The sequence below is a fragment of the Portunus trituberculatus genome, chromosome 10, assembly GCF_017591435.1.
Source record: "Portunus trituberculatus isolate SZX2019 chromosome 10, ASM1759143v1, whole genome shotgun sequence".
NCBI classification, from domain to species: Eukaryota; Metazoa; Arthropoda; class Malacostraca; order Decapoda; family Portunidae; genus Portunus; species Portunus trituberculatus.
The window spans coordinates 5798659-5824525 of NC_059264.1; the positions used below are offsets into that span (position 1 = coordinate 5798659).

Below are 25867 nucleotides of genomic sequence, written 5' to 3' on the forward strand. Positions count from 1 at the left end.
GTGTCTGTTTAATATTTATCTATCAATCGCTATCAATCTATCCTACTACCTTCTAAATCTATGACAGACTATAATTTAACAACCATTTCCCAAACTCTCACTCTCAAACTCTTACATCACCATAACCATAACTTCTACAAAACATCTTTATTAACCCCCTTCAATACTAGGACTTATCTTTATTTGGAGATTTGTATACGATTAGACCTTTTTATTCACATCAGGAATGGTTTATAGTGGTCAGATGATTAATGGCCAGTCTTCACTACTTATTGATCCTACACATGAGTTTCTGCAGCTGCTTTAAATCACCAAATAGTAGGCATAATGAATGAAGGAAATGGTCAATAAGTACTGAAAGGGTTAATTTCCCATACCATGTAACCACTGATATCTGTTTTCCTCTCATTATCTTCCCTTGCCACAGCCTTATCTGATAACAACTCAAGACTTACAGACACTTGGCTTATTGGTTCCCTTATCATGCCCTGGAAAAGCCCTACAAGATTGTGATAGGAGATTAATGTGATATAATGAAGCTTGCTGGTTTGATTATGTTTCTGAATGATGTTTTAGAGTTAAGGTAATGAAGAAGACATCAGAGGTTATAATAAGAAAAGTTCAAGATATCACAGGTTACAATGAGAAGAAAAAGCGCTACAAGATTGTGACAGATTGATGTGATATAGTGAAGCTTGCTGGTTTCATAATATTTCTGAATTATGTTTGAGAGAGTTAAGTTAATGAAGAAGGAAAGAGCAAGACATGACAGGTTACAATGAGAAGACCCAGACGTCACAGAGTAAAAATGGGAAGAAAATCACAAGACATCACAAGTTACAAGCAGCAGACATCACAGGTTACAATGAAGAAAAGGGCAAGACATCACAGGTTATAATGAAGAAAAGGGCAAGACATCACAGGTTATAATGAAGAAAAGTACAAGACATCACAGGTTACAATGAAGAAAACAGCAAGACATCACAGGTTACAATGAAGAAAACAGCAAGACATCACAGGTTACAATGAGAAGAAAAGTGAAGATATGACAGGCTACAATGACACTAAGGCAAAGTATTATGAGAGATGGCAGTGTATATGAGGAGGTGTTAAGTTAAGGGCCTGTATTTAAAAGACTGTATTAAATAGAGTACGTATATACATTCACACATACAGGCTATTTCATTCCCTAATAATGGAACAAAAATGAAGAGCTTGGTCAATAAAATAAAGCCTAACAATGAAATCATCCATTTATTGTTATTAAAAAGAGAAGAGTCATGTAAGAGCAGGATGCCAAGAGCCACTCAACCACTAGGCCTCCGTCAACCATAGTGGGGCCTCAAGCTATGTACACACACACACACACACACACACACACACACACACACACACACACACACACACACACCATTCCTGCTTCCTAGTAAAAATAAGTCACACCTTTAGACACAATTGTTTACATTTACATTAAGTTTTTTCATTGATTCCTATTTCCATTTATTTTCTTTCTTACTTACACACACACACACACACACACTAAAAGAAAACTTAATACTTATATATTCAAAAACACAAGTTTCTGAATGCAAACATAAATAGTTTACACACAAAAGAACACAAAATTATCACAAGTTACTGGAGAACACACAAACACACTCAAAATAATAATAATAATAATAATAATAATAATATATAATAATAATAATAATAATAATAATAATAATAATAATAACAACAAAACAAACACACAATCTTAGGATGCCTTACAACCTTGCAAATAAATAAGCAATGTGTATTCCTCTTTCTTTTATATTTCCACAAAATATAAAACTTTTTCATATACAGGTTATCAATTTAGCACACTTACATAACATTCATCATCATCATCATTACTGGCACTAATTTCTTGCTCAAGTTACATCATGCCTTTTCTTTCCACTTTCATTTATTTTTCTATTTCATCTTTATTTATCTTTCCTTGATTTTTTTTACTTATCTTTCTTTTCTATTTCACCTTTACTTATTTTTCCTTGTTTTTTTTTTTTTTTGTCCTATCTTTCATTAACCAACTTCTCCTCATCGACTTTTTTTTTTTTTTTACCTTAATTTCTCACTTCAGTTTCCTTCGATAAATACTAAATTTCTCTCATTAATTCATTTCTTCTTGGCAGGTCATTCATTTCACTTTTACTCAGTTCAAAGCTATTTCTACATTTTTCACTATTTTACACTTCAACTTTAATCACTTTTTGTCTTTCCAGTTTACAGTTTATCATAATTGTCATGTGCCTTATTTTTCTCAGTATTTCAGTAGAGCTAGACACACATACACACATACATACATACATACACACACATAATTTTGACTTCATCTATCTCTCAGTCACACCCCAACACATTAAACATTAGACAACCTTCAACATAACTTTACCTCTTACAACAAACCTATACCATTAAGCTGCTAACAATTTATAACCTAACCTAACCTGACCTTATATCCAATCCGTCTAACATATATCACACGTCCTATTCACAGTCTTCACAATCACCCATTCACTGCTGTTCCTTCTCCTGTCAACATTTTAAACGACATAAGAACAATAACATGACTACAATTTCCTATTTGTTTTAAGTATTATGAGTGACTTCCTACTACATTTATATTTGGCAGTGTTGAATGCTTTGTGTGTTTGTGTGCGTGTGTGTGTGTTAAATTTGTTCTTTTTTTATAAGCTTACCATAATATTCTTTAAAATTTCTGTACATTATTTGCATTTCAATATTCTACTGCTTTATATTTGGGGAATTGTATTACTGTGTGTGTGTGTGTGTGTGTGTGTGTGTGTGTGTGTGTGTGTGTGTGTGTGTGTGTGTGTGTGTGTGTGTGTGTGTGTGTGTGTGTGTGTGTGTGTGTGTGTGTGTGTGTGTGTGTGTGTGTGTGTGTGTGTGTGTGTGTGTGTGTGTGTGTGTGTGTGTGTGTGTGTGTGTGTGTACTTTTACATGAGAATTTGTACCTTATCTACACCTCATTCAGCATTTCCTGTTAATTTCTACTCAAGTTTTAGGTGTTTTCTTTTACAAATGATGCCCAGAGACAAGAAAACACACAAGGAACAATCAACAGTATAAAAGAACAACCTAGAAAACATACACTCAAATGCTGGAACCATTAAAAACATCACCTCTGACACACACACACACACACACACACACACACACACAGGTATTAGTTCCAGCGTCTCCCCCAAGCCAGCTCCGAGCAAGTCACCTTTTAACATTTTCTACAAGCTAAATCATTAAGGCTCATAACTGCATTTCTACATCAAGCCACCAGCACCATCTATGGCACTCTCAACCTTGCTTCACCTCTATAAATCGTTGGTTCTTTTTCTTTTTCTTTTCTTTCTTTTTTCTGTTTTTTAGACTAATGAGGGTTGTCTTAAACTTTACAGTATTCTATTTCTCTCAATTTCTTCTTTAAACATTTTATTTCTCACCATATTTCATTTTTTCATGCTTTTTTTCTTTTTTCAAATTGTAATACTTTTTAACCATTTCTCTTCATAACTTATGGACATTTTTTCTTTTTTTCTTTCTAGGACATCAATAACATTCCACATTTTCTTTTTTTAAGTTTTCTCTCACAATAACTTCCAATATTTTTTAACCATCACTGTCTATTCCAAACACAATTCTTCTTCATGTCAAATCAGAACATTCATTAATTTCTCTTCACCTCTGCACTAAATGAAATAACTAACTCATGAACAAGTTAGTCTCTTAAACACTACAGTCGCATTTCAACACAGTTTGTTTTCACCGCAGTGACGCCAACCACTCGTCACTCTTTCCACCCTTAGCGAATAAAACTAACACTATTACACGTCATCTCTTTAGGACCACTTTCTCCAGCAAGCCTTTTAGTAAACCTTTGAGCACAGTACAGTAAGTCTCCTCACCACGTCACCACTCCCATCCCTGCAAACTCATTTTACCGCAACAAGATGAGACACACCCTTTATTCACTGTATTATCCATCACTGTCACATCCTCACTACCACTATTTCAAATTAAGTCTTTCAAACACAATAAAAACAAATAAAAGAAACAAAACAGGCAACCCTTACTCATCACCCATCAATCTTGGACATGATGAAGGGATTGAAATGGACAGGGAGCAGGTGGGGTGCAGGAGTGGGGCTCACCTGTCAGGCAAGCTCAGGTATCAGCAGCCAGGTGAGTGAGGTAATGATTGGTGATGAGGTTGAGTTCAGCCAGCGCATAGTCGTGTGTGAGAGGAAGGCTGGAGAGTTGCTGTGAGAGGACCTGTGTGGCGTCTGTGCCCTCCCCCACCACGGCACGCAGCACGCCCACCACCTTCTTGCTCATCTCGGACACACATAACCTAAGGAGTGGTGAGAAAGTGGCTTGTTTATTTTACTTATTTATTTATTTTATGTAAGCTGGACAAGGGCAGAAAAAATCATTAACTTGAAAGGGCCAACTTAGATACCAGCCCCAAAAAATCTTTGTTCACTAATGTTATGTTTATCACTAACTATAATTTCAATCACCATAACCAACTAAGCCCCAACCATTAAGCAAACCCAACTTTACCTTATCTATCCTTCCACACAAACTAACTGGATGCAACCTAACCTAGTCTTAGCCATTAATCTAAACAAATCTAACCTTACATATCCTTCTATTAAAACAAAACATGTCCCAACCAAACCAAACCTTAACCTAACCTTTCCACTACAATATAACTTTAACCTAACCTACCCTAATGTAACCTACCAAATCTAACTTAACCCATTCAGTACTGGGACACATTTTTTACCTTTAGTTCTGAATGTGACTAGACAATTTTATTTACATTAGGAAGGGTCTATGAAGGTCAGAAGATTAATGGTAAGTCTTCACTATTCTAATCCCCCCGTATGTTTCTGAAGCTGTATAAAAACCACCAAATAGTAAGCAGATTGAATATGGAAACACATCACAGTAATGAAGTGATCAAGTAAACCAAACCAAACTTTATCCAACCTTCTACTAAACCTACCATAACCAATACCACCACCACCACCACCACCCCATAACCAGTTTTTCTAATATGCAGAAGAGAAGCCAGCCAAGGGCAACAAAATATAAAAATAAGTAAGTAAATAAAAGGCTCACTTGAGTGCTGGTTCCCTAAAAGAAAAGTGAAGAAGAGTTAGCCAGAATTAAGAAACAAATGTCTTGATACCTGTGTAGGGCAGTGCGACACTGAAGATTATTGAGACGCGAGCAGAGGGTGAGGAGACGAGGGCGCAGCTGTTCCAGAAGGGCAGGTGTGGGATGCTGGGAGGTGGTCATGTCACTCACTAAGGCATTCACCTCCAGGTAGTCAGAGTACACCCCGCCCCCTGCCGCCCACCCTGCCACCTGCTTGTGCTGCTCCCCTGCTCGAATCTGGTCCAGGTAGCCAAGCAGGTATTCGTGATCCTCTGGAGAGAGAGAGAGAGAGAGAGAGAGAGAGAGAGAGAGAGAGAGAGAGAGAGAGAGAGAGAGAGAGAGAGAGAGAGAGAGAGAGAGAGAGAGAGAGAGAGATATGAAGGAAGTAAAAATGAGACAGGAAAAACAGAAAAGAAAAAGAAATTAAAAAATTGGAGAAAGGGAGGGAGAGAAAGAAAAAAAGAGAAGAGAATAATCAATTTACCAGCCACAACACCAAGTTAATCTATCACTCCACTCACACACACACACACACACACACACACACACACACACACACACACACACACACACACACACACACACACACACACACACACACACACACACACACACACGGCCCGGTAGCTCAGTGGTTAGAGCGCTGGCTTCACAAGCCAGACGACCGGGGTTCGATTCCCCGGCCGGGTGGAGATATTTGGGTGTGTCTCCTTTCACGTGTAACCCCTGTTCACCTAGCAGTGAGTAGGTACGGGATGTAAATCGAGGAGTTGTGACCTTGTTGTCCCAGTGTGTGGTGTGTGCCTGGTCTCAGTCCTATCCCAAGATCGGAAATAATGAGCTCTGAGCTCGTTCCGAAGGGTAATGTCTGGCTGTCTCGTCAGAGACTGCAGCAGATCAAACAGTGAATTACACACACACACACACACACACACACACACACACACACACACACACACACACACACACCAATAAAACAAATCACTCCACTTACATCCACAAAACTCATCGACTACACCACAATGCTAAAATCAAAACCACACACACACACACACCCTACCATTAATAATAGAGTTGGGTGCAATAGTATCCACAATGAGGGCATGTGCAGAATTCAGGTCACCCGCCTTCAGTAGATACCAGGCCTCCTCATCCACTCTGCGGCAAAGAGGAGAAATGATGTGGTAACTGGTTTGTAGTGTAAAAAGAATATTTGTGTTTTGCTTTGTTTCTACAGGAATACGAATGATAATAAAAACACAACTAGCTGTGAATACAAGATAAAACCCACAAAATATGAGAAATAAAGAGTATACATAAAAGGTAGAGATGATAAGAGATAAATAGCAAACGACTCAAATGAAAAAATATGCATAAATAAATACAAATGCAACAATAAAATGGAATTACAAACCTAAGAATAACAAACAAAATATGAAAAATAAAGAAATATACATTAAAAAAACACCAACACAAACAGACCTAACAAAATAAAATAATGAGAAACAATGAATATGTACAAAAGATAAATAAAAATAAATAAATAAAACAAAATGAATAAGCAAATAAAAAAACAGCCCTGCCCTAACCTAACCTAAAAAAAAAAAAAAAAAAAAAAAAAAAATGCAAACAGACCTAACAAAAGAAAATAAGAGAAATAAGGAATATACACAATATAAAATCAAATAAAGAAAATAAAGAAAATCAAAACAGTCCTGCCCTGCCTTGCCCTGCCCTAACCTAAAATAAAAAAATCACAACACAAATGCAAACAGAGAAATACAGAATATACACAATGAAAAAAATAAAGAAAGAAAACAAAAACAACCCTGCCCTGCCCTGCCCTAACCTAACCCAACACAAGACACCTACAAGCCAAGTGTCCGAGCCCTCGCTGCCTTGGCCTCGTGGATCCACTTCCTGGGCAGCCTCAGCTTCTCCTGCACAAAGGCCTCCTGTCTGGCGTACTCCTCCTCCGCCACCTCCTCCTCCCGCACCCTCACGTGACGCAGCAGTAACTCCCGCACCTCACGTTTTCTTCTGTGGGGATTAAAGACGGTGTTATTGTAATAATATAATTTTTTCTTTATTCTTTTTACAGGGGAAATCCAATCATGGGTTTTTTTTATGCTTTTTTCATGTTAAAGGAAATTCAGCCAACAGCAACAATAACCACTAAATAAATAGTCCAACTTAGATGGCTGTTCCCAAGCAGGTCCAAGAGAGTTAGCCAAAAGAATGGGATAAATGTCTTGAAACCTCCTCCCTCCCTCTTTAATGAGTTCAGGTCATAGGAAGATGGATATACAGAAGCAGGCAGGGAGTTCCAGTGTGTCAGAGAAAGGGATGCATGATTAATGAGTACTAGTTAAGTCTTGCAATAGAGAAGGTGGATAGAATAAGAGTAAGTAAAAGAAGAGAGCCTTGTATATCAGGATAGATTAGAGAATCCTGCTTCTCACATTTTTTTTCTGAAGGATTAAAGGATGAACAAAGCAATGATATAAGAGTAAGATTACTATTCCAGAAAAAAAAAAGAAAACAAAACAAAATGCAGATCATTCTCTCACTTCCTAACAAGACAATTTTTCCCTCTTAAATAAGAAAATAAATAAAAAATAAATAAATAAAAAAAATAAATAAATAAATAAAATAAATAAAAAAAAAAAAATTGAAACACACACACACACACACACACACACACACACACACACACACCTTCCTCTATCTTCCCAGGCCTCACCTGTCATGGTCGGCGAGGTGCAGCAGCGCAAACACAGCCCAGTGCCAGTGTCCCGCCGCCTCCAGCAGTGCCGCCATGCTGAGGTGCAGGCTGGCGTTGTGGTAGTCCGACAGGTGGTGGTAACTCAGGCTCTCCAGGATCTGCCACATTAGCCAGCTGTGGGGGAGGTGGTGGTGTTACATTAATCAGACAATTTTCATTACATTTTATTTTGTATTTCATTTATTTTTTATTGGATTTATCTTTCTATTTTCCTTCTCTTCCTTTTCTCATTCCTCTTTCTCCTGTTCTTCTTTTCCTCAATCATTACTTCTCACATGCCTCTCCTCTCATTTTTTCTCTCTTTTTCTCCAGAAGTCTCTCTATTATTGAATTAGTCTTTCTACTTTCCTTCCTTCCTTCCCTTCCTTCATTTTCTTGTTCTTCCTCTTCCTTATTTCCTTTCCTCAATCATTACTTCTTACTTAGTTCAAATTTTTCTTCTCTTTCTCTTCTAAATAATTCTTTTTTTCTATATTTTACTGAATTTGTCTTTCTACTTTCCTTACTTCCTTTTCTTTTCTTTCAGTTCTTTCCTTTCCTCAATAATTACTTCTTACATCTATCATTTTTTTCTCTTTTCCCTGTAAATCACACTGCCTTTTATTGTTTTAATCTTTCTACTTTCTATACCTTTATTCATTCAGCTGTTATTTGATTCATTATCTCTTACACTATTCCTCTTTCCTTCCTTTCCTTACCGTTCTTTCTCTTCCTTACAAATCCTTACACTCCTCTCATTTTTCTCTCTTTCTCCCACAAACCTTTTCTCTCTTCCTGTCTTTCATTGAATTTATCTTTCTACTTTCTCTTCTTTCCTTCTTTAGCACTATTCCCCTTTTCTTCCTTACCTTACTTCTCTCTCTCTCTCTCTCTCAATCCTTATTCTTCTCTCATTTTTCCTCTCTTTCCCCTTTAAATCATTCTCTTTTTCTACTTCTATTCTTTCTTTTCTTCCTTACTTCTCTCTCTCAACCATTATTCTCCTCTCATTTTTTTTTCTCTCTTCTCCTGTAAATCATTCCCTTCTATCTTTCTACTTTGCTTCCTTCCTTTGTTTCTTTCCTACTCTTCCTCTTCCTTACCTCACTTCCTCAATCCTTACTCCTTACATACATTTCAGACCATCCTTCACTCCCTCTGTCCTTCACTCCTACACCGATCACATCCCTCACACCAAGTTACAGCACCAATCAGAGAGTCACCCACCTGATGGCCACATTGAGGGGGTCAGGGGTGGCTGTGGCAGGGTTCAGCAGGGCCTCTAAGGGGTGGCGAGGGTCCGTGAACAGCTTCATTAGGTGGTAACACATGTCGTGGCTTACTGCAATGAGGTGTGGTGGTGTTAGCTGAAGTTAAGTGGGGTAGGGTGGGGTGGGGTGGGGTGGGGATGGGTTGGGTTGGGTTATGATAGGTAAGGTAAGGTAAAGTTAGGTTAGGTTAGGTTAGGTTAGATAAGGTGAGGTGAGGTGAAGTGAGGCTAGATAAGTTAAGGTTACATAAGGTTAGGTAAGTTCTGGTAAGGTAAGGTTAGGTTGTTAGGTTAGATTATGTGTATGTGAATGGATATTACCACAACAATAACAACAACAACAACAATATATCAATAACACCTCCATATCAAAGAAGAAAAAAAGAAGAAAATAAGTGAAAGAAGAGCAAAAATGGAGGAAGATTAGAGAGCATCAGCAAAGAAAAAGAAAGAAATAAGAGGAGAGAGAGAAGAAAAAAAGGAGGATAATTAGAAAACAACAACAAAGAAGAAAACAAAGAAAGAAATAAGAAATAAAGGAAAAAGAAAAGGAAGATAAAAAGGAAGATGACTAGAAAAAAGCAGATAAGAAAGAACAAAGGAAGAAATAAAAGGAGGTAAAAAAAAAAATGAACAAGAATTAAAAGGAAAAACCAAACAAAAAACAAATAAATAAATCACAAGTAGCAGACATGAACAATGAGATAAAAACACCACAAAAAAAAAAAGTGAGTATGAAACAGAACCACAAAGAACCAGCACACCATTTGACTCCCTCACCTCTCATGTTGTTCCTCAGGGCATGAGTGGCAAGGTAAGGTGGCAGGGAGGATTGCAGTACCCAGTGGAGTTCTTGTCCAGACCAGCTGCCTTGTCGTACTCCTCCAGTGCCTCTGCCAGTGTGGCCGTGGCGGGGCAAACGTACCTGAGCGAAAATAATAAATTGAAGGACGAATAATGAAAATGTAGTGATTAGGGGGTGGTAAAATTAAGTGGTTGGAAATATTACAAGGAAAAAAGGAAAATGGATTATTAAAAGGAAAAGGAGGAAGGTAAAAAGGAATGGTGAGTAAAGAAAATGAGGGAAAATAAAAGGAAATTGAAGGATGAATAATGAAGATGCAGTGATTAGCAGTTATAAAATTAAGTAGTTGGAAATACTGAAAGGAAAAACAAGAAAGATAGAAAGGAATGTAAAGTGATGGGAAAGAAAATGAGGGAAAATAAAAGGAAACTGAAGGACAAATAATGAAGATGTAGTGATTAGGAGTCATAAAATTAAGTGATTGAAAATATTGAAAGGAAAGAGAAAAAACAAAAAGGAGAAAAAACTAAACAATTAAGGAAAAGCAAAATAAACAAATACATCTGTGCAGGGAGAATAATGAAAATGAAGTGATAAGAAGTAATAAAGACAAGTGATTGGAAATATTACAAGGAAAAAGAGAAAGACAAAAAGGAATGCTGAGTGCTGATGAGGAAAATGAGGAAAAATAATGCGGAATAGAAGGAAAATTAATGAAAAATGTTGTCATTAGGAGTTGTAAAGTTAGCAGATCGGAAATATTAAAAGAAAAGAGAAAACTGAAAAGAAGAAAGAAGTGAGTGCTTGCAAGGAAAACGAGGAAAAATAATGTGGAATTGAAGGAAGAATAATGAAAAATGTCGTAATTAGGAGTTGTAAAGTTAGTAGATTGGAAATATCAAAAGAAAAAAGAAAAACTAAAAAGGAAGGAAGAAGTGATTGTGAATGCTGAGTGCTGGTAAAAGAAAATGAGGAAAAATAAAGGGAAAAACTGCAGGAAGAATAATGAAAAACGTTGTAATTAGGAGTCGTAAAGTTAGTAGATTGGAAATAATTAAAAGAAAAAAAAAAACTGAAGGGAAGGAAGAAGTGAGATTGTGAATGATGAGTGCTGGTTTAAGAATATGAGGAAAAATAAGGGAAAATTGAAAGAAGGATGAAAAAGTAGTGATTAATACAGCTAAAGTTAAATGATTGGAAATATTAAAAGAAAAAGGAAAAAAGAGGTGAAAAGAAATGGTGAGTGCTGGTAAGAAAAAATGAGGGAAAAAAGGGAATATTAAAGAAAAAATTTAAAAAAATATGCAATAGACAAGGAATGGTAAAATTAAGAGATTAGAAAAATTAAAAGTAAAAATAAGTAAAATGGAATGATAATTAAGAAAAAATAAAGAGAAAATTGTGGGAAGAATAAAGAAAATGTTTGAGGTTAGGAAGAAGAGGAAAAGGAAAATGACTAGAGACAGAATGGATAGGAATAAAGTGAGATAGAACAGGAAGGAAGGAGGTGAGAAAAGGCCAGTCCACCAGTCTTCTTCTCTTAAAAAAAAAAAAAAAAAAAAAAAAAAAAAAAAAAAGGTAAAATAGAAAAAGTTGGCCAGTCCTCTTACACAAGTGTATATATATATATATATATATATATATATATATATATATATATATATATATATATATATATATATATCAGTCCTCTTACATGAAAGAACGGTAAAATATGGAAAAAATGGCCAGTCCTCCTCTAATATAAAAAAAAAATAAAAAAGGAAAAAATGTCCAGTACTCTCTTACATGAAAAAAAAAATAATAAATAAATAAATAAATAATAATAAATAAATAAAATAAACAAATAAATAAATAAATAAATAAATAAATAAATAAATAAATAAAAATAAAATAAAATACAAAAGCCACTCACCACAGATGCAGGGCAAGGGCACGTCGCCAGTCCAGGCCGGTGCAGGTGTTGAGGGAGGTGTGGGTGGCCTGGTGAGTGGCCGCCCCCGCCAGGAGGGTGAAGAGGGTAAGGCGGGTGGGGGACATGAGGGCGTCTGTGCCTCCCTCAGCCCAGTTAGCCAGCTGCTCTGTCATGATCTGCCGGGGGGTGTCCTGCCCCATGCACGCCTGGGCCAGCAACAGTGCCAGGTGGTGGTCTCCTGCCAGGGGAAGGCGGTCAAAGGGGGTGGTTTGTCGCATGGTTTAGACGGTGATTGTGTATAGAGAAGTTAAAAGGAATGTCATGGTATTTCTAAGGTTGTGATTTTAACCCCCTTAAGTACTGAGAAGCATTTTTACCATGATTTTTTGGGCTTGATTAGGTTATTTCATTTGCATTAGGAAGGGTCTATGGAGGTCAAAAGATTAATAGTCAAAGTCTTTACTATTTTCATCCCCACATAAGTTTCTGAAGCTGTATAAAAATTGTCACATATTATAGAGAAAATTAAAAGGATATTATAGTATTTCTAAGGTAGACTATAAAAAATGGTTTAAAACAGATTAAACAAAAAAACCTTACATATATAAAGAAAAATGTGACAAAACACAATATAAAGAATAAGAGACTAGAATCAATCTCATAAAATTAAAGAAATAAACTTACACACACACACACACACACCTACTTCTTTCTCTTATCATTATTTTACTTTCCTTCTTTTACATTCACCTACTTTTCCTCCTCCTGTAATCTCCCTCCTCCTCCACATCTTCTAATACCCATTTCCTCTCTCCTCTCAACCATAATCTTTCCCACATACACATACACACACACACACACACACACTCACCTCTGTCCTGCGCCAACACACACGCTTGGGAGACCTGCCTGGCGGAGAGGTGGGCAAGGATGGCCTCCAGATAGCCCTCCTCCCCTCCCTCAGGTCCCAGCGCTGCAGACACCTCCTGCACCACCATCTCCTGACTCACTGATTCCAGCCACTGACTCACCGCCTCCACCCGCGCCCTCGACACACTGTACTCGCTCTCCCCGTCTGTTTTGGGGAGTTTAGGGTGAGTTCAGTGTTTTTAAAGTGGGAAGAATAAATGGGTGAGTATTTTAAAGGGGGAAATAAATGGGTGAGTGTTTTAAAGAGGGAAAATAAATGGTGAGTGTTTTAAACTGGAGAAAATAAAAAAAATTTGAGTGTTTTAAACAGGAGAAAATAAATGGGGGAGTTTTTTCCAGGTAAGTTAAGTGTTTTAAAGCTAGAAAAAGATAAATGGATGCGTTTCTTAAGGTAAGTTCAGTGTTTTCAAGCAGGAAAAGACAAATGGGTGTTTTCTGGAGTGATTTGAGTGTTTTTAAAGTGTAAAGAAAGAATAACTGGGTGAGGGTTTTTTTGGGAGGGATGAGTGATATGTTTTAAAGTGTGAACAAAGAAAGGAAAAATATCAAAGAAAATAAATACATGAACAAATAAGAAGATAATAAAAAAGAAAAATCTAATCAATACAAACTTAACTTTTTTCTAATTTCTTTCTGTGATGAAAGAAAATAGAACAAATAAATAACAGACAAATACTAACTTCAAATTAATTTCTTTCTTTTCTTTGATTTCCTTTGGGTAAAGTGATTTAAAGAAATAATAGGCAAATATAAACTTAAAAGCAAATTTCCTTCTTTATTAAATTTTTCTTTAAGTGATTAAGTGTTTTAATGATCAATTTTAAAAAGAAGGAAATTTGCTTGAAGTTTATATTTGCCTATTATCTCTTTTAAACAGAAAAAATTTGAGATGAGAAGGAAATTATTGTTTTCAAGTTTGCCTGTTTTCTCTTCTTTCTGTGACAAAGTGTTTTAATGATAAATTTTAAAAAGAAGGAAATTTGCTTGAAGTTCATATTTGCTTATTATCTCTTTTAAACAGAAAAAATTGAGAAAAGGAGGAAATTATTGCTTTCAAGTTTGCCTGTTTTCTCTTCTTTCTGTGACAAAGTGTTTTGATGAGAAAACACACAAACTTCAAAGCAATAATTTCCTTCTTCTTTCTATTTACTTAAGGTGATGAAGTGCTTTAATAAGATATACAGCAAACACTAACTTAACATAAATTTCCTTTTTCTGAGATACAAAAAAATTGAGGCACTTAACCTGTAATACTAATAATGAAAAGAAAAAAGAAAAAGAAAAAAGGACAAAAAACGAAAGAGACAAACACACACCAGTTTCTGGAGAGTAGAAATCAAAACACACAAACACACACCAGTTTTTAGAAAGTAAAAATCAAATCACACAAACACACCATTTCAGGGGAGTAGAAATAAAAACACACAAACAGACACCAGTTTCAGGGAGTAGAAATAAAAAAAGACACACACCCACCAGTTTTTAGAAAGAAGAAATCAAAACACACAACACAAACACAAACCAGTTCCAGGGGAGTAAACATCAAAATACACAAGATACACAAACACAAACCAATTTCCAGGGAGTAGAAATCAAAACAGACAAACACACACCAGTTTTCAGAGGAGTAAAAATCAATATACACAAGATACACAAACACACACCAGTTTCCGGGGAGTAAAATCGAGGCGCCCCCAGAGAGCCACACAAAGTGTCAGGATTTCCTCCAGCGCGGGTTCCTGGTACGAGTGAAGGGCAGCAGTATCAGCCAGCTGGTGCAGGAGTTCCACGTCCTTGAGGGGTCTGAAGGAGGGGCAGGATGGAGAGGATGGGGAGGATGTAGGGTCCGAGAGATCCTCCATTTCCTCAGTGCTCTCTAGGATGCTGTGTTGTAGGACGCACGCCAGGCACTCCTCCACCAGGGCCTGTCGGGGTGATAGGATGTAGGATGTAGGATCATGTGATATATTCTGAAACACTGCACTTCATTACTACTGCTTTTAAAGGGTGCAGTTGAAATTATGTGAGTTTTTCAGGGTGTTTTGATGGTTCTAGTGACAGATTAAGGAGGTTTCTATATTATTAACACAGGAGAAAAGCTTTTATGGGTGTTTTGATGGTTATAGTGAGAGATTAAGGTTTCAATATTATCAACAAAGGAGACAGGATTTTCAGGGTTTTTCTTATGGTTCTAGTGACAGATTAAGGTGTTTCTATATTATCAACACAGGAGATAAGCTTTTAAGGGTGTTTTGGTGGTTCTAGTGACAGATTAAGAAGGTTTCTATATTATTAACAAAGGAAATAAGATTTTAAGGGTATGTTGATGGTTCTTGTCACAGATTAAGGTGGTTTCTATATTATTAACAAAGAAGATAAGTTTTTAAAGGGTGTCTTGATGGTAATAGTGACAGATTAACAGGACTTTTGCATTATCAATATGAGGAACAAGATTTTAAACAGGTCTTCTCAAATATTAACAAGAAAGTTATTTAATAGTTCTAATAATAGATTAACAAGATTTGTGCAATATTAATAAGAGGAACAGGAGTTTAAACAAATTTTCTACATTAGTAATAGAAAAACAGGTTTATAAGAGTCTTTTGAAGGTTCTAGTGAAATATTAAGATGATTTTTATATAATTAATAGGAGAACCAGATATTTAAGGGCATTTTAATGGTTCTAGTGACATATCATTAGGATTTCTGCATTATTGACAGGAGTAGTGAGTGGGTTTTACATGAAGTTTAGAATTATTTACAAGTCAGCAGGGTGTAATTTTGGTGTTGACTTGTTACAGTATTAGATGATTTATAAAGTGTTTCAAGAGACAAACTGGTGTGGCCTGAGACTAACCGAGATGGTGCCGTGGTCTGGCTGGATGGTGTGTACTTGTTCCATCAACACCTTGTACCTGCAACACCAAAAGAACACACACATTACATAAAAAAACCAAGCAAGAAGAAAACAAATACACAACCCCTACTGTCTCAAACTCAGCCTTTCTCCATTACTTGTCTCTCTCACCCACATACACACACACACAAATAAATAAAATAAATAAATAAAAATAATGAAAATAAATAATAAATAAATAAATAAAACTATAAAATAAATAAATCACCATACACACCTTGGTCCTTCATTTCCCTTGGCCATCTTGGGCTGACTGGCAAGAGATCCCACGAAGAGGAAGGAGGGCGGGGGTGAGGGCTGGGACGGCACACTCTCCTGCTCCCCCTCACTGGCCCCCTCTTGCTCTAGGGCCAGCATGGGGCCAATGTGAGCCAGCGTCCAGCCAGGCCCCCACCCCACTCTGAAGGAACGCCCCATGAATGCCCCCATGTCAGCCACACAGTTCTGTATGCCGTGCAGGAGGGAGTCAGCCATTGGGATCTGTGTGGCCTGGTGCTGGGGTGGCATGTGGCCCAATTCTTGGCCCTCGTCCCGGCCACTCGGCAGCAGCTGGTACTCAGTGCGGGGCTCGTGCAGTCTGGGCTCCTCACGAATTGCACCTGGTGAGGAACATGTTGTTAATCTCTTCAGTACTGAGACGTATTTTTGTCATGAGTTTTGAGTGTGATTAGATGATTTTATTGTGATCATGTCAAGATCAGCAAACCCTCCAACTCTCCTCATTTTCCCGCTCCTCCTTCACAACTCTTTCATTCAACTGACGTGTGAATGAGAGAAAAAAATAAAAATAAAATAAAATAATACAAGATAAGTAAAAACTAATCCTAACTTTAACATAGCCTAACCAAACCCTAAATTCAACCTATGCTAGTCTGGGTTAAAGTTAGGGTTAGGTTATCATGTTTCAATTCACACGTCATGTCAGCTGAGTGAAAGAGCTGCAAAGGGGGAGCTGGGATATGAGAACTGGAGGACTTGCTTATCTTGACATGATCCTTTCATTGACATTAGGAAGGGTCTATGGAGGCCAAATGATTAATGGCCTGAGTCTTCACTATTCTAATCCCTACATAAGTTTCTCAAGCTACATAAAATTGCCAAATAGTAGATAGGATGAAGATGAAAAAATGCATCATGGTACTGTACAAATTAAGTAAAATACAGGTAACTCTTGATTTATGCGTACAGGCAACCCCCACTTAACGAAGGTTCACACAACGAAATTTCGCTACAACAAAGGTTTCATTTTACTACCATCTGCTCGTTTAACAAACACCAAACTTGCTTTAACAAAGTTTTATCGAGGTAATCTTTTCCAGGTTTGAAAGTCCCGCCGTATCATGCAAGCCGACAGGTTTTTTAATACACCAGCGCCTCTCGTGGACATCACACGCACCACTCATTGCCCATTCAAAACAATAACAGCATCAACACCAGCTTGTCTTCCCTTGCTCAATTTACCACCAAAACACCCTGCAATGTTGTCCAGCGTTGCTAAGACCGGGAAGTCTCTTACTCTCGAAGTGAAGCTGGATATTATTCACAGACACGAGGCAAGAAAACTAATAGCATTGCTCGCCACCATCTTGACTCCACCTACTGTCTCTACTATTTTCAAGTCAGCAGACTCTATTAAGAAGGCTGGTGAGACCGCATCTTCCTTGAAAGGTAAAAGAACCACCTGAACTCGTGACTACAACAGATAAAATGGAAAGCCTTGTGAAAATATGGTACATAAGTTTTGTATGTGATACAATGATGCGCCCTTTGTTTACATCCCACAGGTTGCCAGGTAGTGTCTTTCCTGTTTCACTTTCCCTCCCTTCATAAATTTAAGATCATCAACATTATAAAGTTACGTACATACATACATTAGTGTACATTATAATGACTTAAATTAAACTGCCTAAATGTTTAACTTCATAATTTTTACTTTCATTAAACCTTTCACTGTACTATGATGCACTCTGGCTTTGCTTACTCTCAATGGAAGTTCAAGTCAGAGGTCAAACTTGTTATAATGGGTTTACTTAATGAAGTTTCGCTTAACGAAGGGTTTTTTAGGAACGTAACCCCTTTGTTAAGCGGGGGTTGCCTGTACTTAATTTATGCGTTTTTGTTAATAAGTGACCGAAAAAATATTATAACTAATTAAATTTGTGCAATCAGTTTGCTTATACATGATTTGGACCACATGCCACATTCCACCTATTATCTATTGTTTCTTATGAGAATTACAAGTTTGTTTTACGTGAATTTTGAAATACGCGATGCCAGTTGGAACGCATCTATCATGTAAATTGAGAGTTACCTGTAGATGAGTTGATTACATATACACATACTGATGTAGGTGTTATTGTGTGATGTGTAATTTAACTATACAATGTTTATGTAATTTAGATGTGAGTGTTCATAGTAACTGGTGATGCATATGTATAAATAAAAGATACATGCTATGCTTGATTTGACACACACATGGCAAACCAACCACATAAACATACACTCACACACACAAACACACACACACACACACACACCATAAACTAACCAATTAAACCAACACAGACATGAAATGAGAAAAAAAAAAAAACTAGTCAATTCATTCACACTTTAAATACTCTTCTCTTCATGCAGTCACCACACACACACACACACACACACACACACACACACACACACACACACACACACACACACACACCAAGGAAAAAAATTAGACTACTTTGACATTCCAAACACTTTCTTCTTCACCCAATCACCACACCACACCACATCTAACCCAACATACCAGTCTTTGGCGATGGGGGTCTTTGGGTCGGCTGCACACCCACCCTAGCCCTGGCCTCACTCTGGGAAGGGCTGGACACACGGCTTGCACTCACATCACCCGACATCATCCGCCTCTTGTTCACCACTGCAAGAAAAATAGTAGCTAGATAGTGCGTCATATTTTAATTTTTTTTTTATTTATTTATTTTATTTATTATTTTTTTATGTTACAGGAAATCTGGCCAAGTCAATCTTCTCTTTCTTCCTTATTCCTTGTGTTATCTCCCTTTCCTCTTTCCTTCTCTTCTTGTTTTCTCTCCTTTCTTCTCCTATGTTTAATTCAATCTTCTCTCCTTCCTTCCTTCCTTATTCCTTCCTCCTTCCTCTTACTGTATATTCCTACATTGTAACCCTCACTTCTTCTGCCTTTCATATCAACAACCTTCTATTCATACATGTCATATAATGGTGAACATGTAATCTAATATCCACTATCCACCTGAAAATGACTTACAACCTCTTGTTATGCTAGGTTAAGTTAAGTTAGGTTAGATCAGGTTAAGTTTGGTTAGGTTGAGTAAGATTAGGTTAGTTTGAGTGTTAGTTTGATTTAGCTCAGTTTAGGTTTGGTTACATTAGGTTAGGTTGGTTTAGGATACATTAAGTTAGATTAGATGAAGTTAGACTATGCTAAATGCACCTATCAATTAACCTAACCAATCTGACCTTACCCTATCTTACCCACACAACACCACCCTAATCCACTCACCTTTCGGAAACTGAGGCGTGGGTGTGCTTTCTCTCGTGGTGGTGATATACGGCTGCACTTCCCGCCCTATCACCATGTCCTCCTGCTCCTCCTCCTCCTCGTCCCGGCCACCAAACATCTGCATCTTGGCCAGCTGCACAGTCCTCGGCACCACACGCGACACCACAGTCAGACGCTCGGCACTCGGGGACAGGATGCTCATGGCGGCACTCTCCTCTGTTAGTGAGTGCCTTGGTTAGGTTAGGTTTGGTGTATTTGTGGTGTGTTTGGTGGTGTTGGCATGTGGGATGTGGTGGTATTTTTGGGTGGTGTGGTTGATTTATGGATGTTTTGTGGTATTTTTGGGTGGCGTGGTGGTGTGGGATGTGGTGGTCGTTGGTGTGGTGGTGTGGTGTGGGATGTGGTGGTGGTTGGTGTAATAGTGTTTTGTGGTGATGTTTGGTGTGGTGTAGAATGTGGTGGTGTTTTTGGGTGGTGTGGTTGGTTTCTGGGCATTTTGTGGTGGTGTGTAGATGTGGTGGTGTTTGCTGTGGTAGTGTTAGTATCCATTGCTGTCTTTAGTGAACTCTGTATCTCTGTAAGTGGCCAGGAGTAGGAGAGTAAGAAATAACAGCAAATCACGTTACTATTTTTCAATAAACACTAGAGTAAGAAATAACAGCAAATCATGTTCCTATTTTTCAATAAACACTTTTTTTGTTAACTTTTACCAGAGCAAGGAATATCTTTACCACTAATGCTTACTGCTACTCAAGATATCATGGACACAAATAAATAACTAGCAAATCATTTATCATCATCTCTCATCACATCTTCAACGAATCAATAAATAAATGCATCAGGTCGTTAACATGAAGATAAATAAAAACTTCACCTCTTTTTCTTAAACTAGCAAATCATTTATCATCTCTCATCGCATCTTCAACGAATCAATAAATAAATGCATCAGGTCGCTAATATAAAGATAAATAAACACTTCAACTATTTTCTTAGACAACAAGCGAGTCATTTTAATCACCTCTTATCACATCTTACCCTAAAAACTAAAAAATTCACAATCTGTCAACAAAACACATGGTGCCTATGTGTCTCTCACCTGGTCCATTCGCTATAAAATAAACACACCAGGTCATTAACATGAAGATAAATCAAAACTTTACCTGTCTTTAACAACTGGCAAATCATTTCAATCATCTCTTATTACATCACAAAAAAAAAAAATAAATAAATAAAAAAAAAAAAAAAAAAGAAAAGAAAAAAAAGAAATAAAAAAAACTTCACTTTAACAACTAGCGAAGCATTTTAACCATCTATTATTACATCTCACCCCTAAAAACCACTCTTAAAAAAAAATAAATAAAAATTCACTCACCTGGTTTCCTCACCACAAAACAAAGATAAATCAAAACTTCAACTATTCCCTTCAACAACAACCAAGTCATTTTAATCATCTCTCATCACATCACAATAAACTCTTAAAAAATCAACAAATATAAAAAAAACTTCACCTCTTTAACAAATACCAGTCATTTTAATCGTCTCTCATCACATCACCAAAATAAACTCTAAAAAATCAACAAATCAAACAAAACAGGTAGTGCCTCTGTATCTCACCTGGTTCCCTCGCCACAGAGTCCAGCAGGTCATCCTCAGGTACCTGGGAATCCTGCAGGGCTGACTCGAGGAACCTGGTTTGAGGCGGCTGCTGCAGAAGGGAAGGGAATAAAAACGGAAGAAGAAAAGGGAGATAGAAAGGGATTTGAATAAGGAAGGGGATAGAAGGAAGGTTAATATACAAGGATGAGATGAAAGAAGAGGGAAGGAAAGAAAAAGTGTAAGGAAAAGGAGGATAGATGGATGAGAAGGGAGAGGGAGATAAAAAGGGAGGATGGAAGGAAAGAAGGAATGTCAGTACACAAGGATGAAAAAAGAAGGGAGGGAAGAGAAAGGAGTATATAAAGGTAGGATAAATGAACAAGGAAAGACGGGAGGAGAGGGAGATAAGAGAGGACAAAAGGAAAGCATGAAAGTTAATATATAAAGATGAAATGAAAGAAAAAAAAAAAGAGGAGGAAAGAAAGGAAAGAGAAGGGCATATATGAAGGGATAAATGGATGAGAAGGGAGGAGAAATGGGAGATAAGAAGGGAGGGTTTGAAGAATGAAAGATGGGTAGAAGGAAACAAGGAAAGTTAAAATACAAAGGTGAAATGAAAGAAGATAAAGGGGATGAAATGATGAAAATGAAAGAGGGGAATGGAAGGAAGGATGGAAAGAAGCAAAGAAGAGAAGGAAGGAAGGAAGGAAGAAAGGAAGAAAGAAAGAAAGAAAGAAAGAAAGAAAGAAAGAAAGAAAGAAAGGAGAAGGTAGACATATTGAAATAGAGGTTTTAGAAGAAGATGAGAAAGGAGGAAGGGAATGGAAGGAAAGAGGAAAGGAAGGAGAGCAGATAAAAGAGATAAAAATAAATAGCAAGATAGAAAAAAAAATGAGAAAATCATTAGACCAACACTAAAAACAAAAGAAAAGAAAAAATATCCCTTTATATTTACAAAGAACACCCCAAAATAACAACATCATTGAACAACAAGCACCAGAACAACACAAAAACAACACCAAGAACTTACAGCTTGTGAGAGAGCCGGTGTTGTGGTGGTGGTGGTGGTGTAGCTGAGAGAAAACTGAGGAGGGGAGGTGAGGGCAGTGACAGGGGGACCAGCATTCTTGTGGGGTAGGGTGAGGGGTAGCAGGGAGGAGGTGGTGGTGGTGGTGGTAGTCTGTGGGGGCAGCAGGGCATCTGTAGGGGCCTGCTGCTGCTGCTGCTGCTTAGGGGGAACAGCCACCATATCCTCTTCCTCGTTGTCATCTTGCAATCCATATTTTGAAAAGTGATTCACCTGAAATTTAAAAACCGGCCTCTAGTTTCCTTTCCCCATTTTTTTTTTCTCTGCCATCTCTCTCTCTCTCTATTTCTTATATTCATCCCAGTCTATCAATTTTGAAAACAATAAACACACACACTCTCTCTCTTTCTCTCCATTCATTATAATTTTGCCAACAACTGTTCCTTAAAAAAAAAACTTGTTAATTCTTTTCTCATATCCAAACCACAATCTTTTTTCAGTCTTCTACAAACTAACACACACACTTGTCTTCCCTCACATCCACCACAAGCTACACCAATTTTGCCGACACAGCATAGTCCCTTAAGAATAGTGAAGTTAATGCCAATAGTTCCTACGAAGAGTGAGTCTCCGGCACATCTATTTGTCTGTTCCAGTTACAATCTCGGCCAGAAGTTATGTAAGCTCCTGTACTCACTTCCACTGTTACTCAAGTCCTTTTAACATAATGAGAATTTATTACCAGGTTTTATTGAGTGATATGGCAAATTCAGACTTCAAAAGGGAAAATTGTAAGCATAGTGGAAGGGGAAGGACAGCGTTACATTACTTCTGATCCCTGTCTGTATTCTAAAACACTTTGTTCTCTCACCATTACTATTTTCCAAAGGCTCTATTCTTTTTCATTTATGTAAGAGGGGACAACTGGCCAGGGGCAACGGAAAGCGTTATGCAAAAAGGCTTGAAAGGTTGAAGATACTCATTTTTAAAAGTTTTAATGGTGCTGGTGATACAATGGCAAGGTTTTGACATCAAGAGGTGAAACTGTCTTGAAAAACCTAGCTAATCATCACAGTAGCCTTTGAAAACAGTCATGGTGAGAGAACAAGGTGTTTCTGAGAGCAGGCCCTTGAATGTACCAGGAGGCCAGTCAGTGGGGCTTTGTATCCCGCGATGGGTGACTGAAACATTCCTTCAGTGCACACCTTTATTTCTACATGCATGAAAGGTCCCGCCTACACTCCGCCCAAGTACAGATGGGGAGAATGCACATACTTCACGAGATTGTCAGTAGATCAGAGGGTGTCAGAGTGAAGAGGGAATACAATAGAAATAGAGTGTGGATTGTTACACTTCTGCCCTTGGTTTTTTTTGTGTGTAAGAGGGGAAATCTGGCCAAGGGCAACAAAAATAACTGAACAAAAAGGCCCACATAGATGCCAGTCCCCAAGTAGGTCTGAGAGAGTTAGCCAAAAGAATGTCTTGAAACCTCCCTCCCTCTTAAATGGGTTCAGGTCATCGGAAGATGGAAATACAAAAGCAAGGAGGGAGTTCCAGAGTTTGTATACAGTATATGAACCAAGGACAGTGAAAAGTAACCACCTACACTTGGAATTAAATACACAGGGACATAACCTTCACCTGGTGCTCTGAATACACCTGGTTTATATATGTAAGTATAATAAGACATCTTGATTGTAATACACACAATATGCATGTGTATATGAGTCAGCATCATACAAAAATACATATAAATTTGATATACACCAATCATAGCCACAATATTCCTTAAAATTAACATACAAGCACTTATAGATAAATAGGAATCTTGTTATACTCAAAACTGACTGACTGATTTATAGTACAAGACCAAAACAGTCACTCAGTACTAGTCACTCACTCACTCACATTGCAGGAGTGACTGTTTTCTTAGTTGTTGTCTTCTCAGTTCTTCTTCTATCATCTCCTGCTTCCTGCTACTTCTTACTGTTTCCTGCTGCTCTTCTCCACCCCTTTAAGTGAGCTTCTTGAGGTGGGCACAGCAGAACAACACAGCAACACTCCAATTATGTCATGTTCCTGATTGAATGACAGCAAAGTTCAAATTTCGTCATGTTTCTGTCCTGACGAGTGTTGGTGGTCAGTGAAGTGCAGCTGTTGAGTCTCTCTCCACAGCACAGCAGGAGTGACAGTAGAAGCAGCAGCAGTGGTGGTGGTGGTGGTTGCATAGCCAGGTGGTGGAAAGCCTTAACACCACCTGACTGATGCAACACACACACACACACACACACACACACACACACACACACACACATCTTATACTAGTTTCCATGTGTTATAAAGGTCTCTTAGTATTGCCTGGGAGTTTACTGACATATTATAAAATGTGTCATGTTCCTTTAATACAATATAGTAAATACATTCTCAGTAATCATGGCTATATAGGAGTTTTCTAGGTAAATATAAGTATAAATCTGCTGTTTGATAAAAAGGACAGGTGACAAAAAGCAAGTAGTTACAATAATGGCAAAAAAACATCTGAAGTCACGGTCAATAGGGTAGTACAATCTCTGGCATCAAAGTAGAGAGCCAGCAATCAAGTGGGCTTTTTTCCCCTTTTTTTCCCTTGTCTGGCCCTCTTTCCTACATAAAAAAAAAAAAAAAAAAAAAGTACAAGTCTAAAAAACATTATATTCTAGTTAATTACTCTTGCCACTAATGTACTATATCAGCCCTACCTAAAATAGAATTAGAACCAAAGTAAATAAGACTAGAAGCAAAGTATTTTAATCAACTAAGTAATATATGTGTCAGCTCTGCCACATCAGCACAAGGATTATGTAAGACCTAATGAAAAAGGATAAACTACAAAGAGAAAACAACAATAAGACCAATACAAATAATCCACTAGATAAATGTACATATAAACCCTCATTACAAAACCAGGTAGCAATGTAGCCTACCTGAGCGCACACACACACACACACACACACACACACACTTTTAACAGCTTCTCAACATGCTCAACCTTGCATCTCAAACTAACTACCGTAACTTTCAGTAGCCAAAATAAAATACACCCAAATACACCTTTTTTTATATATACATCCTTTAAAAACTCTTACACAATTAAATCATAGGATAGTTATATATTACTTTCATACAATAAACAGAGTGAGTATACTGCAGTCTGTCCGACACAAGACAGGCTGAAGTTTAAGTTAGTCCCCCATGATAAAAAGGAGAGATGCGCATGTTTTCTGTCATGGCAAAGAAGATCAACACAAGACCAGGTACATACAAACATAACGTATGAAAAGGATCCATGTGTGCTTTGAGGTCCGAGGGGTCTCCAAGTGCCCAGGTTCGAATCCCATCCACAGTCCGAGTGTAGGTTGGGCTTCCTCACTTGGGGCAAGGGTTTCCTAGCGGGTGGGCTTTTAGATAGGAGGTACCCCCTAAAAGTACCCCCTTTAGCCCATACATTCCCGCAATTAAAACACATGCCCCATCCATTCTTATATTCTTTCATTGTGTTTACATCTACCTGGTCTTATAGATAACCTGTTCGGCACCACAGATAATACACCAAGCCAATGTGTGTTTACCTTCATGTCTAATAAGCCTTAAAATTTACTATGAGATATTAATTATGTTACAGATATTGCCATGAAGTAAATAAGAGAACTACTACTACTGCATATGGGAACTCATGGGGAAAAAATACAGGTACAGTTATATATAGTTACAAAATGATAGTGCAAGTAAATAAAAGCACTTCAGTTAGACAAAAAGAAACAATAGTAAATAACAAGAAGAATACAGGTAACATCAAAAGAAGAAGAAAAAAAGTGACAAAAAAACAAAACAAAAAAATAAGAA

General features: G+C 37.5%; 1 protein-coding gene across 1 annotated transcript in view; it reads right to left on the reverse strand.

The window, feature by feature from the left end:
• Positions 1 to 1241: 1241 nt before the first annotated feature.
• The window catches only part of LOC123501810 (nuclear pore complex protein Nup98-Nup96-like), a 42510-nt gene continuing 17884 nt past the window's right edge, over positions 1242 to 25867 (reverse strand). Inside the window, 17 exon segments of the mRNA XM_045250826.1 lie at positions 1242 to 4408; positions 5255 to 5495; positions 6284 to 6381; positions 7096 to 7263; positions 7967 to 8122; positions 9215 to 9329; positions 10038 to 10082; positions 10085 to 10182; positions 11978 to 12215; positions 12849 to 13063; positions 14582 to 14832; positions 15765 to 15822; positions 16042 to 16423; positions 18613 to 18738; positions 19363 to 19578; positions 20977 to 21067; positions 21989 to 22258. Coding sequence (XP_045106761.1) covers positions 4222 to 4408; positions 5255 to 5495; positions 6284 to 6381; positions 7096 to 7263; positions 7967 to 8122; positions 9215 to 9329; positions 10038 to 10082; positions 10085 to 10182; positions 11978 to 12215; positions 12849 to 13063; positions 14582 to 14832; positions 15765 to 15822; positions 16042 to 16423; positions 18613 to 18738; positions 19363 to 19578; positions 20977 to 21067; positions 21989 to 22258 — 2955 coding nt within the window. The 3' untranslated portion in view covers positions 1242 to 4221.